Here is a 17,020-nt window from a genome sequence, read left to right as displayed (position 1 = left end):
GAATGTCCTTATTTTGTCCGACACAAACTACTGAGTTTCATGATAGGAGCAAAAGATGCAGAAGACAAAATAGATGGGTGAGAGAGAATACATACCGCCCTTGTAAACTATATGTGTTTTCCCTTCCCAGCAGACAAGCCCAAAGAGCAGCAGTATGAAAATTGTAAACTTTCATGAAAAGTGTATAACCTTGTAGTCTCAGATATTTGTAGTAGATGTTATTCTTTGCAAGACCAGTAAATACTTACGTTCTCATTTAAAATTCGGAGAGATTTTGGTTGGATGGTCATGACCATGTGTAGCCATTAAACTTCTTTGTAAAGCTCCATGCCACTCACATAATTTGGTCATCTGGGCCTTTACCTTCTTTACATGTTTTTTTTTTCCTATAGTGTGTACAACAATGGTTGTTAGATCATATCATGTTCAAAATCAGGTAATTTTTGATGAATTATAGAGGTCTCATGTAACTCAGATTTTGTAAAGGTTTCTTTTCAGAAGGATACTAGATAATATATGCAAAATAATATCATATTTCATACAGAAATATAAAAGAGGTCTTTGTAAAAATCATGTTTCATTAAGTACGTTTAGGAATCTTTTGATAATGTGGTAATCTGTGACATGTTTCATAACATTTTTACTTTATACAACTTTAAGTTAGTCAGAATTTTTTTTTCAAAATTAAGACACAGCCGGGCGATGGTGGAGCATGCCTTTAATCCCAGCACTCGGGAGGCAGAGGCAGGCAGATCTCTGTGAGTTCGAGACCAGGACAGGCTCCAAAGCCACAGAGAAACCCTGTCTCGAAAAAGCAAAAAAAAAAAAAAAAAAAAATTAAGACGCATACCCTCTTGAAGAATTGATGCTACTTTACCTTTTCTCTATTGCTGTGAGCATGCAGGGATAGGAGAGGAGTGAACATGAGAATGTGGCCTAGTCTGAGATGAAAACTTCTATAGGTCACGTGGTGCCAGTTCACCTGTCACTACTTCTGAGTAGCTAAGAAACACTGTTGCAACCACACTCACAATGTAAATATATCCCCCAAACAAAAGAGAGCATTTATTGGGGGCTTTACATTTAATTTAGCTTATTTGTGTGAAGTAGACCAATGATGTTTCATGCGAACTCTTCCGTTATCAGCAGGAAATTGACAGTGAAGATTACGGTAGTCACCTTAGTCATGATTTCTTGTATGTCATTACTCTCTTGCCAAAAGCAGAAGGCTGAATACCACATGGCAAATGCAACTACAGAGTCCAATCAGGAAATTATTTTTTCTAAGTCTCATTAGACTCTGTTGATTGCGATGTCTTAACATCTGATAGATTATGAAATACATTCTCAATATAGACTAAAATAAAGACATCAGTGTACTCACTTGGTCTTGTCAAACCTCAAAATTTAGGCAGATTTACTTTAATTACTTTTTAAAAATTTTAATTACTTTTTAAGAATTTACTCATTTATTTTTATTTATTCATATGTATGTATGCCTTCATGAATTTATGTTCATCATGAGCATATAGGTTCCCAGGGAGGCCAGAAGAGGTTGTCAGATCGCTTGATACTGAAGTTATAGATGTTTGTGAGCCTCCTGATATAGGTTCGGAGAACTAACCCTCTGCAGGAGCAGTAAAGAAATTCAAGGTGTTTAGGGCAGAACACTGAGGGATTCCAAATGTATAGTTTCTAGCATGTTTCCTCACTGAAGAATCAGAGCTTTATTCCTCTCCAATGCAAGTATATGACCTGCCTGTATAACCAGGCACAAAAACTCACTTGGGCATCAGTATTCGCCTTTTTCTAATTGTTGCTTTAGTGTAACTTCACTAGAAGCTGAGGTCAGTGCTCAGTCCTGGAGTTTAGTTGATTATTTGTCAAATGGCCAAAGCACTTGTCCCTACTCAAACTGTTGATCTGGCCACCCCCATCCTAAAATTATCTGATTCACCCCGCCTTTGCCCTAAATTGATTTCTTAAAGCTGTCTGTTGAACCAGTGTCTCTGGGAAAACAACAACACTCCTTTCAGGCATGACAATTAGAGGGCATAGAGATCACCTCCCGGAAGCTCAGGACAATGGCTAGATCTTAGATCTTCTTTGGTTAAATGAAACTTCTTTATTGTGTATATAAATGCCCATTTATTTTTTAATTCTGCTCTAGATATTTTTGATTTCATGTTGGTATATAAAAAGACCATTTTAAAATGAACATATGATATATTTGTAATTCTGTATATTGTATATTTTATAACTTTTTTACGATATTGTTTTTTCTTCAAAAGAACCCTATGTGAATAAAGCTGGTGAGGGAAATTAAATATAGTGGAGCTGATTATCCTGTTTCCATGGTCACACGGCTAGTATGCGGCATAGTTGGCATATGAACTCAGGCAGTCAAAATTCTTCCTTAACCGCAATGCCTAAAATGTGTACAGGAAGAAAGAAAAAGTTGCCTACATCTTCTTCCATACATATAACAGGGATTACCTAAAATATCTACATAGCAATAGGTTTTGCTGCTCTAAAAATGTATGCATTTTGAGATTACTGTAACAAAGTGTTATTCAAGACTTAGTAACTACTAATGTATTTGTACATCTCTTTTTGTATCTGTGGCTTGCCTTTAAAAAAAAAAAAAAAAACTTTTTCCAAAGAAGGAAGAAGCCAGAACCTTACCTAGCAAACCACAGACTCGTAGCGATACACAGATTAATAATAATAGGTTAATTTAAGATATAAGAATTTGCAAGGGAGGGTTGAAGGGGAGGGGAGAGGTAGGGAGGGGAGCAGAGAAAAATGTAGAGCTCAATAAAAATAATTAAAAAAAGAAAAAAAAACTTTGTCAACATGTTTAAATGTTTAAATTTATTCTATTTTCTCAGTTTAATGATGAGTTTTGTGTTTTGTTGAGAACTCTCTTTCCTGACTCCATATCTTCCTGTGTTCTCTTTTAGCTTTGCTTTTCCAACTTATGCCTGTTCTCTTCCTGAAACTGATTTTGAATACAGTACGAATCAGAGATCATTCTTCTGATAAATGTAACTTGCTATCCTCAAATCTCTTGGTCATGACCCATTCTTTACCTTGGTTCATATTGCTGCTCTTTTTATAAACATTTGTGCGTGTGTGTGTGTGTGTGTGTGTGTGTGTGTGTGTGTGTGTGTGTGTGTGTATCTTAATTTCCTATTTCTGCACTAACTGACTCAGTAGGATAAAACAACACAAATTTATTATCTTGCATTCCTGAAGGTCAGCAGTCTGAAAGGGACCAGCAGGGCTGCATTCCTTCTTAGGGCACGAAGGAAGGCTCTGTTCCTTTCCTTTTCTAGTTTAAAAAGGCCACCTGCATTCTTTGGCATGGGGCCACCTCATACAAACAGCTTCCCTCTGACCCCCGTGCTCATCTGCACATCTTTATATCTGACTTTAACCTTCCTGCTTCTTTGAAGAACACTCTAATTGTGTTGTGCTCACCAGGATAATCTGATAGCAGGAACCTTAGTGCATTGTACTTGTAAAGTCCTTCATGATGGCAGTGTACCATGTCTATATATCTCTGAGATTAGGGTGTGGACATCTGCTGGTAGACAAATCAGCCTACTGTAGTCACCTTTCTGATATTCCATTGTTCTCTTTCACAGTTTTGTTTAATCCTTTTTATGCATACCTATAACCTCTACCTAATATTTCTATGTGAATAAGGTGTTATGGGTTTAAGCCTGCTGTTAAATTGTGTCTGCTAATTCTCACTTGTGGCTTGATGTGTTTCTTTTTGTACTGGATAATTTCAAGTTTTAAAATCATCATTGTGAGATTCTAACCTATGGAAGTCTCATATGGCCCTAGTTGAAGTCCAGGGTTATCATTTACCTAGAGCCACTTTTCTTGATATTTCCTTGGTAAGGGGTGTTTTGCATCATTTAATGGTGTAATCTTTTCAAATTTCCAATGTTAGAGAGGAGGAAACCTTGGTTATGAGTAGAGAAGTCTATGTTTCGTCTGCTCAAGCTTCAAGACAAATCAGCATTCTGCTTACCTACACACCCATCCACTCACTCCTGCAGCTCTAGTAATGAGTGTGTTTCTTTTCTACATCATTTTACTGAAGTATATCCCTTAAATAATGAAATATCATGAAAGATGATTTCCTTTTCTGCTTAGGTCTTCAGGCTTGTTCTCCCTATGCGGGTGTTGAATCGCTAGTGCATAGCTGGATGGCACAGCAAACTCCTTCCCGCTTCTGCTGCATGTTAACTCATGCCATGGTCTATGTTTTCAGTGCCTAGTTATTGTCTTGGCTTCTGGAGATTTTGCTTACCTCTATGGTAAGTGATTTCTTCAGAAGTTCCCTGAAATCACTTTGTTCCATCTTTCATTATCCTTCTCTGCTGTTGTTGTTTGTTGTAGTTGTGGTTCATCTAACATCACCTCTGGAGGGTATTTATGCTTATATGTACCTTAGAAACTGCAGGAGCTGACTTTAGGGGGAAATTTAACTCTTGCTTAGTGACACTTTTGGCCAGATCATAATTTTAGATCAATATTATATTATTAATCATGATCACTTTGTTGCATAAAGAAATTATTAATATTACATCTGAGAAATTTTTAAATGAGTAATGAAAACTATATATTATTGGATTTCTTTTCTATAATCCCAGTTGCTAAGATAACTAAATGTTGTTCCCTTAATTTTCAACTCAGTTATCTTAATTCTCATTTTTCTATTCTCTTTCTAGAATGTGTGCTGTGTTTGGTGGAATCTATTGTCTTCGCCATTCTGTACAGTGCCTTGTAGTGGACAAAGAATCCAGAAAGTAAGAATGTCATGCATAACCTTCCTATATGTGTACATTAGACACGGGTGAAAAACAGAAGTTGCTTTTTAAAAAGTGATTCTTGAATGATCCTCCTTGGTATTTATAACATATCAACCTTGATTAAAAGTAATTTGTGTTTGGGTCTTCCAGAACAAGGAAAGTGAGTTCAGAATATAGAAACTAAATTAATTTCCCTGCAATATGACTGTAGCTCCTGATCATTCAAGCTTGGAAGACAAATCATTTCAGCTGCCTGGGGTAGGTGATGAGTGATGTTAGTTTTCCTTGTGGCCTTACCTCCTCTAATTGATTTTCATCAGATGACAACAAAGCCCTCTGTTATTGCATTTTTAAAAATGGAGCTCACCTAAAGACTCATCAGATTAATCTCTGCTGATAATGCATGTCACTTCAAGAGAAAAGACTTTAATGAGTTTTTAGGTAGATTGTTGTCATAAACTATGCTGCCCTGTTATCTGAGGATAAATTCTTTTACAACAGAATCAGGCCTACAAGCTGGTAAAGGATTAAAGGACGAATTTCCCTGCTTTTTTACACTAGCTGAGTATCATCTATTTACCTCTATTTTGTATTTTAATTATTTTCTCTAGGGTTTATTATTGATTACTAGTATATACTTTTGTCTGAATTAAGTTCAGTAAAACACAATCATACAATTTATAAGTTTTACCTTGAAACAGAAATAGGTCAACTGGATAAAGTTTTAAGAGCTATTGAAACTGCTGTTTCTCTTCGTTCTTAGATGTTCCCAAGTGTCTATTGACTGTGTTTCATAGATGACTATTTTAGGAGTGTATTAAGATTAGTGTTGTTGAAATTATCAAGTGCCATAATATTTGTAACTAGATTCCCAAACAGTTTGTTTCTTTGTGCAGTAATTGGGTATAGTCCAAATAGAATAAATTTTGGCCATTAATTTCTCATAGGTGAGTTACAGTGTTATAAGTAGTTATTTTAGCTAAGATTTGATGCTAGAAATAAATAATACCTAGTAAATTTGCAGTTCTGTAGTGTAAAAATTGACATGTGATTTAAGATTCTTATAAAGTATCTTTAGCAACAGAACAGAATCATACTATGTAAGTGAAAGAAGTGATAATATATAAAAGATTAGGATACTCAGATTTTGGCTTATGAAGTTCATATGAGTGATTGTCCTGTAAGTTCGTAAAGGAGGGGTTGTCTGTATGTCTCCCAGTTTGTTTTTCCTTTTACAGTCATTTTGAAACAAGAATGCTTTCCTGTGACAGAAAGCAGATAATAAATTGCTTGTTTGGTGTTTATTTGCTTCGATCATTTTTATACTTTTTGGGTACCATTCCAGTACCACATGTTGGTCTCAGTCACATAAAAATTTTGCATGGCTCATATTTCTTGGTGATTTTTCTTTCTTTCTTTCTCTTTCTTTCTTTCTTTCTTTCTTTCTTTCTTTCTTTCTTTCTTTCTTTCTTTCTTTCATATTTCTTGGTGACCTTCCTTCCTTCCCTTCCTTCCTTCCTTCCTTCCTTCCTTCCTTCCTTCCTTCCTTCCTTCCTTCCTTCCTTCCTTCCTTCCTTCCTTCCTTCCTTCCTTTCCTTGTTTCTCTCTTTCTTTCTTGAAAAGGGTATGCTAGTACAGTAATAGCATTTGTTGAAATAAAGGCTACATTCACCTTACATATGATTTACATTTTTATGAAATATTCTGAATAAAGGATCTATTTTTATGAACTTATCCAGCTTCTAATTGGAACAGATAGGTGAAGAATAAAGGTCTTAGAAACCATAAGAACCTCCATACTGGTAATTTTAAAAGTATAAAGTGACAAAGAAAATTGAATTGAGTAAATATTCTTGTAGAGTCCAGTCAAAATAAAGTTTCTGTTGTGTTGGTTTGTTCGGTGTTTTGAGACAGGTTCTTCCTGTGTACCTCAGGATGACAGGTGTTTGTCACCTAATATAATTAATTATAAATTGTTCTTAGATGACACTGAGAAACAGTGATCATTTCTGTAAGCTAAATTTAAAGATTTAGGCAAGAGTACTGTGTTCTGTGCTGAGTTTGTGGATCCTAGATCTTAATTTATTATAAGGCTGTGATAGATGAATTTGGCCAGATATACTGACACTATGAACTTAAGGTAGTAGGCAGCTTACTTCTAGTTTAAAATCTTTTGTATTATCATACTATCCTGGAGCTCCATATTGATTAACAACACCTAAGATATGCAAAGGTCTGTTAATTCTGCTTTTGAATTGTGTTAATAATGTGAATGGCAGCTAGTTCTGTTTGGGGCCAATTCTTTTATCTGTAAGATAGTTTAGAAGGATTCAGCAATAACCATTGAGTCTTCTGCCAGATTTGACCCTGTGCTTTGATTATGTTAAATGATATTGGAATGTATTTAGCTGGCTCTTCCTTAACATTTAGAAATAAATGATCTTAAAATGTTCCATGTGCTTTAATGTGGGCCAGTAGTCACATTATAAACAATTTGCACAATTTATATCTAATTTATAAACCAATGGTACAGTGTCTGTTTTGGGCTGTGTTAATATTGCTTAAGGTCCAGTTTAACAATGAACATAGTTTTCTTATCTATTGTGGGTGTTGGTTGCTTCCTTGGTTTTAGTTTTTTGAGACAAGGTTTCTTTGTGTAGCCCTGGCTGTCCTTGAATTTGTTCTGTAGACCAGGTTGGCCTTGAACTCAAAGATCTGCCTGTCTCTGCCTCCCAAGTGACGGGATTAAAGACATGCCATCACTGCCCTGTTCTATCCTCTTTTGTTTTGTTTTTTTAACTTTTTTAAAGATACGACCTGTAATTCTCTTACTGAACTGTTTATTTCTTCCAAGCTTTAACAGTTTATCCCATAATAATAGTATAATTTTTAATCTTGGCTTGAAGTGCTGTGATTCCTGTTACCTTACTATATGAGTCATTTAAGTGATCTTTAAAGTTCTTTCTTAAGAAACATATAAAAACAAAAGCATGTAGTATTTTAAAATTGGAAATTTATACATCTGATAACAATGACCAGGTTTATGTAATTATAAAAAGCTAATTTAAGTTCAAGTTGGTTTTAGGCTAATGTATCTTTCCCAACCACTGTTCTCATTTAAGCTGTACTATTTTAGAGAAAGGTCAGTAGTAGGAGATACATTGTGAAGATCTAAAAGTACAGGATAATTTATTAGGATAAAATCTTAATCTTATAGTTGAGTATATTCAATCATCATTTCTTTTTAAGGACTCTATGGTGACTTAGAAACTTATTTGCATTTGTATTCTTATAGTTTGCCTCTCTTACTAGACGGCACACTTGACATTGCTTCTCCCACTAAGTATAATTACAACTTGCCTGGGCTCAGAGTCCTGAAATCTCAGACACTAAGTCAGACCTCTATGCTAGTCTGCGAGTCTGGTCACCTTTTACAGTTACTTGATAGATTCTCTGTAGGAAATGCAAGATCTCACTATAATATCTTTATATATAAGGCATGTCTATCACTCATTATCCTCAGTAACCATCTAATAAGTTAATGAATGAGGCTTAAACTGACTTTAGCTTTGTGTGTGTGCTATGTTTCTCACCTTCTGTTTAAAAAAGTTGACAGAAACATGAATATAAATGACCACAGCATTGAGGCTGATATCATGTTTACACATAAATGTAGGAAGTAAACTTTGAGAGGCACATGATATTATAATATATGAAATATGTAACCAACTTCATTCCTATTTTTGCCTAGAGCTTGATTTTTTTTATTTTTGCTTCATTTGTTGTGCCTGTGTTATGCATTGCCTAGACTCTGCATACTATGTCACCCAGTAGTTCTGCTTATTAAGTCTTTTCCCCCCAAATTCTAACACTCTACTGTGGCAAGGACGCTTTAAAAGAAATCCCACGCTAGCTCAGAATTGAGAAATAATAGATGGTTATTTATTTAGGGGTAAACTCACAAATCAGAATTCTTCTGCTTGAACGGAGAACAGAGATCAAATCCAACAATCCAGCAATCTGAAAGAGTAGCCAGCAAAAAGGAGAAAGGGGCAAAAGCAGGCTCTGCATCCACATATATGGTCTAAGAGGCCAAGCCCCAGTAGGCGGTAACCACAAGCTGTAAGACTTCCTACAGCACTCTAACCTCTGTTTTGTTTGTTTGTTTTTCTTTTGAAACACTGAATGTTTTTCTTGAGCAGCTTTCTTTTCCTTTCTAGTTGTGCTGACTAGGTACAATTCAGATAAATTGTGTTTGGCTCCTTAGCGGTACCGTATTAAACATTAAACTTTGGACTAGTGGTCTATAAAATAGTCTATGTGTTCATCTTCTATGTATACTTCAGCTGTTCGGCTTACTAAGATTGCTGTTAGGATATTAGAAATATTTTTTCTGTTTAACTTCCCTGATTTGGATGTTAATAATAGTTTGTTAGGCTGAACATAAGATTCCATCATTTGTACTATTACTGAAGTTCTGATTGTTGGGCGTCCCTTTTGTAAAATAGTAACAATTATATTCTAGATGCTTGCCCTTTACCAACCCCCATGCTAGTTGCTCTGTTGTGATGCAATAAAAAAGGAAATAAAATATAGACCCTGTGTCTGTGTATTGGAACTTAAGGGAACAGTGCAGCCTTCAATGTCACATAAACTGTATTTGAGTTCTGACATTGCTATTTCCAAGCTGTGTGAAATTAAGCAGGATGTTTAACTCCTCTATGCCCTAGTGTTATTATAAAAAAAAAAATAGAGTGGCCGACAAACCATATCTTGTAGGGTTCTTGTAATATTGGCAGAGCAGATAAACCTCATAAAACCATTGATTACACATTCAAGTAGTTCATTATACATTAGTAACATACATAATTGGAAACCTTGTCATGCCCTTAAAAAAGAAGGCCTAATGTATTCTACCCTTTGCCAAAAAACTGTGGCTTATTAGCTATACTTTTCAATAGTGTAAGTAACTTTTGGCAGTGATTTGGAAGAAGGGATGTAATGAAAAGATACTTTGTCTCCAGAATCACAGTTGCTTACTTTTAATGTTCATAAGCACAGAATACTTCCATCATCTAGCCATTCCTCCATTCATGAAAATATTAGTTGTTTTTGATGTACTGGGCAATGGGAATACAGACGAGAACAATGCAGTCAGGATTTTTGTTTCTACATAGTTTTAAGTCCACTGGAAGACGTTATAAAACAATTAATGTAGCCAGGTATCTTAAGCATTTTTGGTGTACAGATCTTGCCCTCTGCTCTCTGAAGAGGAAATGTAAAGAGCCTCTATGAGTTTTGGTCATCTCTGGATAAACATAAAGCCTTATAGGAGATATCTGACCAATGCCTAAGGCTCATTACTTTTTCCTTCTTTGTTTCCCACCTTCTTGACAGGTAACACTGACGTGATTATAAGTTTCTTGCCTGAGACCTTCTTGTACTTGTTAGCTTAACTCTGTTCCTGTATAAACATTGTAAATCAGTTTCCCTAAACTACATTCCCTGATACTCTGCCTATCCATTCAAAGTTGAGTTAGATACCTCCCTTAGTACTCTGTAATGCCCTTTCCTCACCTTTTTTTTGGGAGGGGGTTGTTTTGTTTTGTTTTCAGACAGCACTTTTCTGTGTACTCCTGGCTGTCCTGGAATTCACTTTGTAGACCAGGCTGGCTCAAACATACAGAAATCTTCCTGCCTCTGCTTCCACAGTACTGGGATTAAAGGCATGTACCACCACTTCCTAGCTTCATTCCTTACCCTTTATGGCTGAGCAGAACTATTATTTTAAAATTGCCTGTGTCTGCATCTTCACTATTACCTTCGGGAACAGTACTGGCACAGCCATATTTTTATGTTGAATAAGTGAGGTATCAGCTTCATAGCAGTCCACTGCCTTGTTAAATGCTACAGGAGCCCAAGGCAGTGTTCGTGATGTGGGAAAGGAGAGGCTAATTATAAGAAATATTTTAAGGTGGAAGATAATATAGTAGTAGATTAGATATGAAGAGAGATTTGGGTGGGAAAGTTCTAAGTGTAGGTCATAGCCTTGTTTGATAGAGAGATTACAAGGAAGGAAAGTAGATGTGGATCTGTGTTAAAGCCAATTTGGAGCATGCCATGCTGGATGTAAAAGGGAAGTTGGTAATAATAACTTCATTGTGTACTTGAAATTTGATAAGAGCAGATTTTAAGCATCTTTACTCCCCAGTGGCAATTGTGGGTGGTAATTGGATGTGTTAATTTGATTCTTTTATTCATTACACAGTGTATGCATATGTCAAATTGTCACATTGCATTCCTAAGATATATTTAGTTTTTATTTGCCAATTACATATTCTTAAGAGAATAAGTAGCCTCTGTCAAGAAAAGAAATTAGTACATAATTAGAAAGATCGATACACATCTTATGAAAAGGTCAGAGCACCAACTGAAAACCCAATCCTGTTAATGAGTTGAAATGACTGTAGTAGACGTTTACCCTGGAAATATCATTGTGAAACATTTTGGAGCAGTTCTCTGAAGGATGTAAAATTGGAATTGGCCTTTAAGAGAACTCACAAGATCTGTCCCATAGGAAGATTTGTTTCCTTCAATGATTAAGAGTCTTATCATTTCCTTAACTAATATTTTCCTTTTTCATTATTTCATTTCTGATTTCTATACTGTGTTATTGCCTGGGCTTTTAATTCTGAAGATCAAAGGGGTTGCATATCTATTAGTACTATTATTTTCTCTTCTTGATTGAGTTCCAGATGTTTCATTTTAAACGTGCTGTGTTTTTTTCTCCCTTATTGTCATTTTGCTACTTTTCCTCTTGTATCATTGAACCAAGAACTGAATAAGAGTTGTGGTTTGTTGATTTAGAAAGCCTTGCCCAAGAAATGTTCTGTCTAGCTTCAGTGATTCTTATGATCGGCTTGGTCATTGTGTCCCTGTAACTAGGAACTCCTATCATGTTCCTTCTCAATTTACTATTTATGAGGCTCAGCAAGGCCCTCTGCTAAGTCCGAAATGCTGTTAATCTTTAATGGCTTCCTTAGGTTTGTGTGGGAGGAGTAGGCAGGAGGGTATTTTAATGTGTCTGGCAGCACTGTTTCATTTTGCTGTTTTCCATTAAGCGAATGTCATCTAATTTTTATATTAATCTTTATAATACAAAGATTAAGAATAGGTCCCAAATCAATATCTGCTCTTCATTGTTCTCCCAATTAGGCTGCATATATGGCAATAAGTCAAATATCTGAGGGAAAACAAATCTTAGCACTTGCTTAACTCGTCTTGGTTTGCACAGCTTTGCTTAGGGCTATTGCCTCAATACTTGAGCGTAAGAATGAGACTAACAGGTGAGTCATGTTGTTACCATCTACCAGACTAAGACTGGGCGTATTTACTAGTCTCCTCACTCTGTGCGGATGTGGGTAATTTCTCTCTATCTGTAGAGCTTGACATTTCTCACTTACGTGCAACATAAAGATGCAGCAGTAGCAGAGGCTTCGCTTTGATTCTTTCTTGGGACTTGGAAGCTTATCAGAATCTCCAGGGGTACTTATTATTTGAAAAAGTCCCCCAGGTGTGATTCTGATTTGTTTCCTTCTCCTGCTCCTCCTCCTCCTTTGGAAATCACTGTTTCATCAGAAGCTTCTGCATAAACAGGCACATTAATTAGCATCTTACCCTTCCTGCAGAGTTGAGCTTACTTTTTTCCGTATCACGTTATTTCCTCTCTGGGTTATCTGCATTAATTCTTTCTAACACTGTAACACCTGAAAACAGTGTCTGCCAGTCACCAAAGGATCCCTTATTAGTCTTTGGAGGCCAACAAAAGAGGAAAGACTTTGTAATCTTGAGGGCTAGGTTTATTTTTGGGATTGCTCATTTGTTTGTTTGTTTGTTTGTTCAGTTGTTTGATAATAAGTGTCCTTTAAAAAAGGCACTGACGTTGCAGATTTATATGGAAAGCACTTTTTTTCTCAGTTTTGATCCAACATTTTATGGTAAAGGGTTTCAAACCCTTTAACAACATTGCATTTGAAGTGACCACCTCTTCTGTCTTGCTTTCAGTTTCTGCAGTGAACATTGTTTATTCACGCATCTTCAGTTAGTCACCTCTTGGGCCATCTATTGATTCGTCTTTTCTGCATTCCACAGTAAATTGCAGATGTCAGTAAAATTCATCCTAGCCATTTCAGTATGGACATCATGTTCCCCATCGTCCTTTTAAATATAATTACAGTTATGCCCCATTCTTAAGCACTCCTTAGTTGAGTTTACATAGCACTTTATACTCCCTTTTATTTGCCTGCCTGTATTATTCCTTCTTCAATTTCTGTAGCTTCTTAGTTAAAAGTACAGCATGTTTGCCAGTGGTTGTAGGACAATTATAATCATTATATCATGACAATTCAGCAGATGTCTCTTCTCCACTCCTTCAAGTACTTTGATCTTTAAATTTTTTATGAATGCTTCAAAGCAGGAGCTTAAAAAACAAACTTATCTTTCTACTTTTTAAAAGTTACCTTGGCCAGTATTTGGTGTAAGTAAGTCTTTTGTACTAATTTAATGAAATACTTTATATACATAATGTGAGCTCTTAGTTTAAGGAAATGAAAGAGAATTGAAGTATAGGCAAGATTTGGAAGTCATTTAAATATTCATACAACAGATTTATGTTAAAATATGCTTAATTATTTATAAGTATTACATAACATCACTATATATAATATCCTAATTTGACAGCAGTGGTATGGCATTTATTCAACAATATCAGCAGAATACAAACTTATTTCCTTTTTGCATTGGTCTTGGATGCTGGTCATTTTATTTTAATATATACCTATAAGCGATCCTTTATTTGACTTGTTTAGAGCAATGGAGGATGCTTTAATTTATAGCAGAATGTTTTAAATATGATATAAGTGTGAGGATCAGCATATAAGTGTATTTCTAATAAAAATTCTTGTACCAAAAGAAGCTGTGACAAAAGCAAATTGATATTTCCATAATAAAAAGATATAGCAAACATATAGTCATTTGCATATAGTTCCTGAAATATTGCATAGTGGCTTTGTCAGTGCTGGTAAGTCCGTTTCAAGGATGTCGCTCTTAGTCCATTAGTTTGGATAATGAGCCCTATAAAGTACATTTATAACTTGTGGCACTGCAAGGAGATGGATTCTAATTTTCATCCTTTTATCTAGACACATTGAAAGAAGGTCAATGGAGGGTTCTATATGATTCATTGTCCCAACACATATCAGATGACAGAGACCTGATAATGTCCGTGCATAAGTGTTTTCCTTATTTGGAAACAGCACTTGAAAGAAATCTTTCCATGATTATCCTTTGAAGTAAAGTGGAAACAGATATTAAAAGAGGCTCTATCCTTTTTTTCTGTTTAAAACATTATCAAACGCGTGACCAGATAGCGATTCTTGAACAAAAGAGAAAGCAACACTTAACAGAAAAATAAAAAAGCCTTCAGTGGCCTTTGCAGGCTGTGAATGATACAAGATATTTAATCAGCTTTCCTTTCCCTCTTAGGACTGTTAAAGGTGGAAAAAAAGAAAACTGATTTTTTTTTTTCTAAACAAAGGAATGACTTCTATGTTTCTAAATGTGAGGAAAGCTTGGAATTTTGCAATAATACTTTGCTGGCCTCACACTTACAGACTAATGACAATAAAAATAAATATTTAAGAAACAGTTTACGTGCATTTATAGTTTAAAGGATGTGAGAATAACAGCCAGAATATATCTCTAGTTCATTGTCAGAAAATGCAAAGTAGTTGGCAATTTTTTAAAGGTTCACAAGGTTTCAAATTCAAAATCATCAGTTCATGATTTCATTCTGTCAGTTGCTTAATCATTAATATAAACTTTTCTTCTATGCTTATCTTCTTTATAGATGTAAAGCAATGATAGATCAATTTGGTCAAAGAATAATTTCTAAACATTTCGTTATTGAAGACAGTTACCTTTCTGAAAACACATGTTCCCGTGTACAGTACAGGTAAGGTGCCCTCCACCCACTACACGAAAGACGGAAGCATTTCTGGCTGTGTAGTTATGTTGACTCTTCTCATTATTCTGTTTTCAAGTAGCATGCAGAGGTATAGCGAACTGAAGGTATAACTTGATTTCTTACCCTTCTTCCTTACTGGGTTCTGTTTTGAGGGGAGCCTAGCAAAGTTGCTTCTCCTTTGCGTCAGCTGCAGTTTGTCTGTAGGTCATGCATCCTTCTTTCTTGAGCCAAGAAAAGATTAAAGCAGAACTTGACTGGGTTTTGACACTTTTATTCTTACTTAAATCTTTGAAGCATGCCTTCTGCTGGTTACATAACAATAAATGAAACTTACCCATAGAATGCGAATCACAGCTTTCCTCTTTTGTGCATTGCAGGCAGATATCCAGGGCAGTCCTGATAACAGATGGATCTGTACTAAAAACGGAGTCAGATCAACAGGTGATTCAGTCCTCTTTTTTTTCTTTTTTAGAATAAAAGATGTGTTTGTTTAAGAGAAATATATGTACATGGTGATACTACAATAAACTAATTAACACGTCTATCTTTACAGAAAATTTTTATGGGAAGAATAGTGAAAATCCATTCTTACCAGGTTTTCAGTTTATAATATAGTATTAGTAACAGTAGCCCCTATACTGTATATTAAAATCTCTAAAACTGAACTTTCATTTAATAGTTGCCAAAGAAGTGCCTTTTCCTCAGCAGCCAGAGAGTAGTGTCCTCCTAGGAGAGATTGATAACTGTGATAGCATGTCTGCTTTCAAATACCACATAGCCTAGGGGCACAGAAACAGACAAATAGGAAGTGCAGTTCAGTGCAACAAGGATTGGCATGGTATAGTTTAAGGAAACTATATAGCAATTAATGTTTCACTCATCACATTGGTCTGGCATTGTTGGCTGATGTGTCTGGATTTCCCATTAAACCAACTGTAAGCTTAGTGAATACATTGGAGAGTGGCAGAGAGGCAGAACCATGAAGAGAGCAGATAGAGGCAGTTCTTTGAAGAAGCTGAACTGGAAAATAGAAGATGGGAATTGGCCTCTGAAGAGGGTTATGGAAGAGGAGGGCTTTCTTTTCAAGGGTTCTTAAGGATTTTAGCTATTTGAATGGAGTCAGCAGAGGAGTTGAGATACCCAGGCAAGAAAGAATGTAACTGATAAGTTGAAGTCCATCCAAAAGTCAGAGAGAAACCAGACTAAGCATTGCCCTTAGAAATGTGAGGCATGTTAAAATCAGAAGGTGAAAATAGAACTATTTTTTTTGTAAGTTTGGGAGTTGATGTTCCTTTCTTTAAATTACAAAGCGAAGTCTTCTCCCGAGTATGAGACTTACAAACAAGTTAGACCTGAAAGAAAGATGTATGATAATCACTTTATGACATTCCTTGTTCTGTGTGCATTTTCTTGTGCAGATTCAATGGCCCAGTCAAATCTGAAGATTATAGACTTACATGATCATGAATATGCCCCAGTCAGTCTTCCTATCTCTTTTAATCATTTCTTCTCATTCTGTCAGTCCATAGAGTTGCCCCTCTATTTCTTCAGACTTTTATCATTTCTCTTCTGCCCTCTTCCTCCAAGGCTTTCTACAGGACCACAAAGGAAAATCTCTTTCCTGCTTCTGGCTATTAATTGTATCCATTTCTCTCTCTTTTTTTTAATGTAATCTTTTCTCATTCTACATAGCTGTCCCCATTCCCACTTCCTCCCCTCCTTCCATCCTACCCCACCCCCCACCCCCCATCCACTCCTCAGAAAAGATAAGGCTTCCCACAGGGAGTCAACAAAGTCTGACAAATCACTTTGAGGCAGGACCAAGGCCCTCCCCCGCTATATCTAGGCTGAGCAAGGCATCCCTCCAAAGAGAATGTTTTCCTAGATGCCAGTTTAAGTACTACGGATAAATCCTGGTCCCACTGCCATTGGTGCCACAAACTGCCCAAGCCTCACAACTGTCCCCCACATTCAGTGGGCCTATTTTGGTCCTATGTAGGTTTCCCCCCAATCAGTCTTGAGTCAGTGAGCTCCCACTAACTCAGGTCAGCTATTTCTGTGGGTATCCCCATTATGGTCTTGACCCTTTTGCTCATACTGTCACCTCTCCCTCTATTGGACTGGTCTCAGGTAGCTTGGCCCAGTGCTTCGCTGCGGATCTTTGTAT

At 36.1% G+C, this 17,020-nt stretch overlaps 1 protein-coding gene across 1 annotated transcript in view; it reads left to right on the top strand.

Moving 5' to 3' along the window:
* Positions 1-17,020, top strand: part of LOC121441087 (rab proteins geranylgeranyltransferase component A 1) — a 172,142-nt gene that overhangs the window by 115,837 nt on the left and 39,285 nt on the right. The window contains exons 9-11 of the mRNA XM_041642219.1: positions 4,749-4,826; positions 14,737-14,841; positions 15,231-15,294. Of these exons, the coding sequence (XP_041498153.1) occupies positions 4,749-4,826; positions 14,737-14,841; positions 15,231-15,294 (247 nt within the window). The remainder of the gene's footprint in view (positions 1-4,748; positions 4,827-14,736; positions 14,842-15,230; positions 15,295-17,020) is intronic.

The sequence above is a fragment of the Microtus oregoni genome, unplaced genomic scaffold (assembly GCF_018167655.1).
Source record: "Microtus oregoni isolate MIOR12 unplaced genomic scaffold, Mior012 000073F_002, whole genome shotgun sequence".
Lineage (NCBI taxonomy): Eukaryota > Metazoa > Chordata > Mammalia > Rodentia > Cricetidae > Microtus > Microtus oregoni.
The sequence above is the reverse complement of the archived record's forward strand: the minus strand, read 5'-3'. Positions and strand labels throughout refer to the sequence as shown.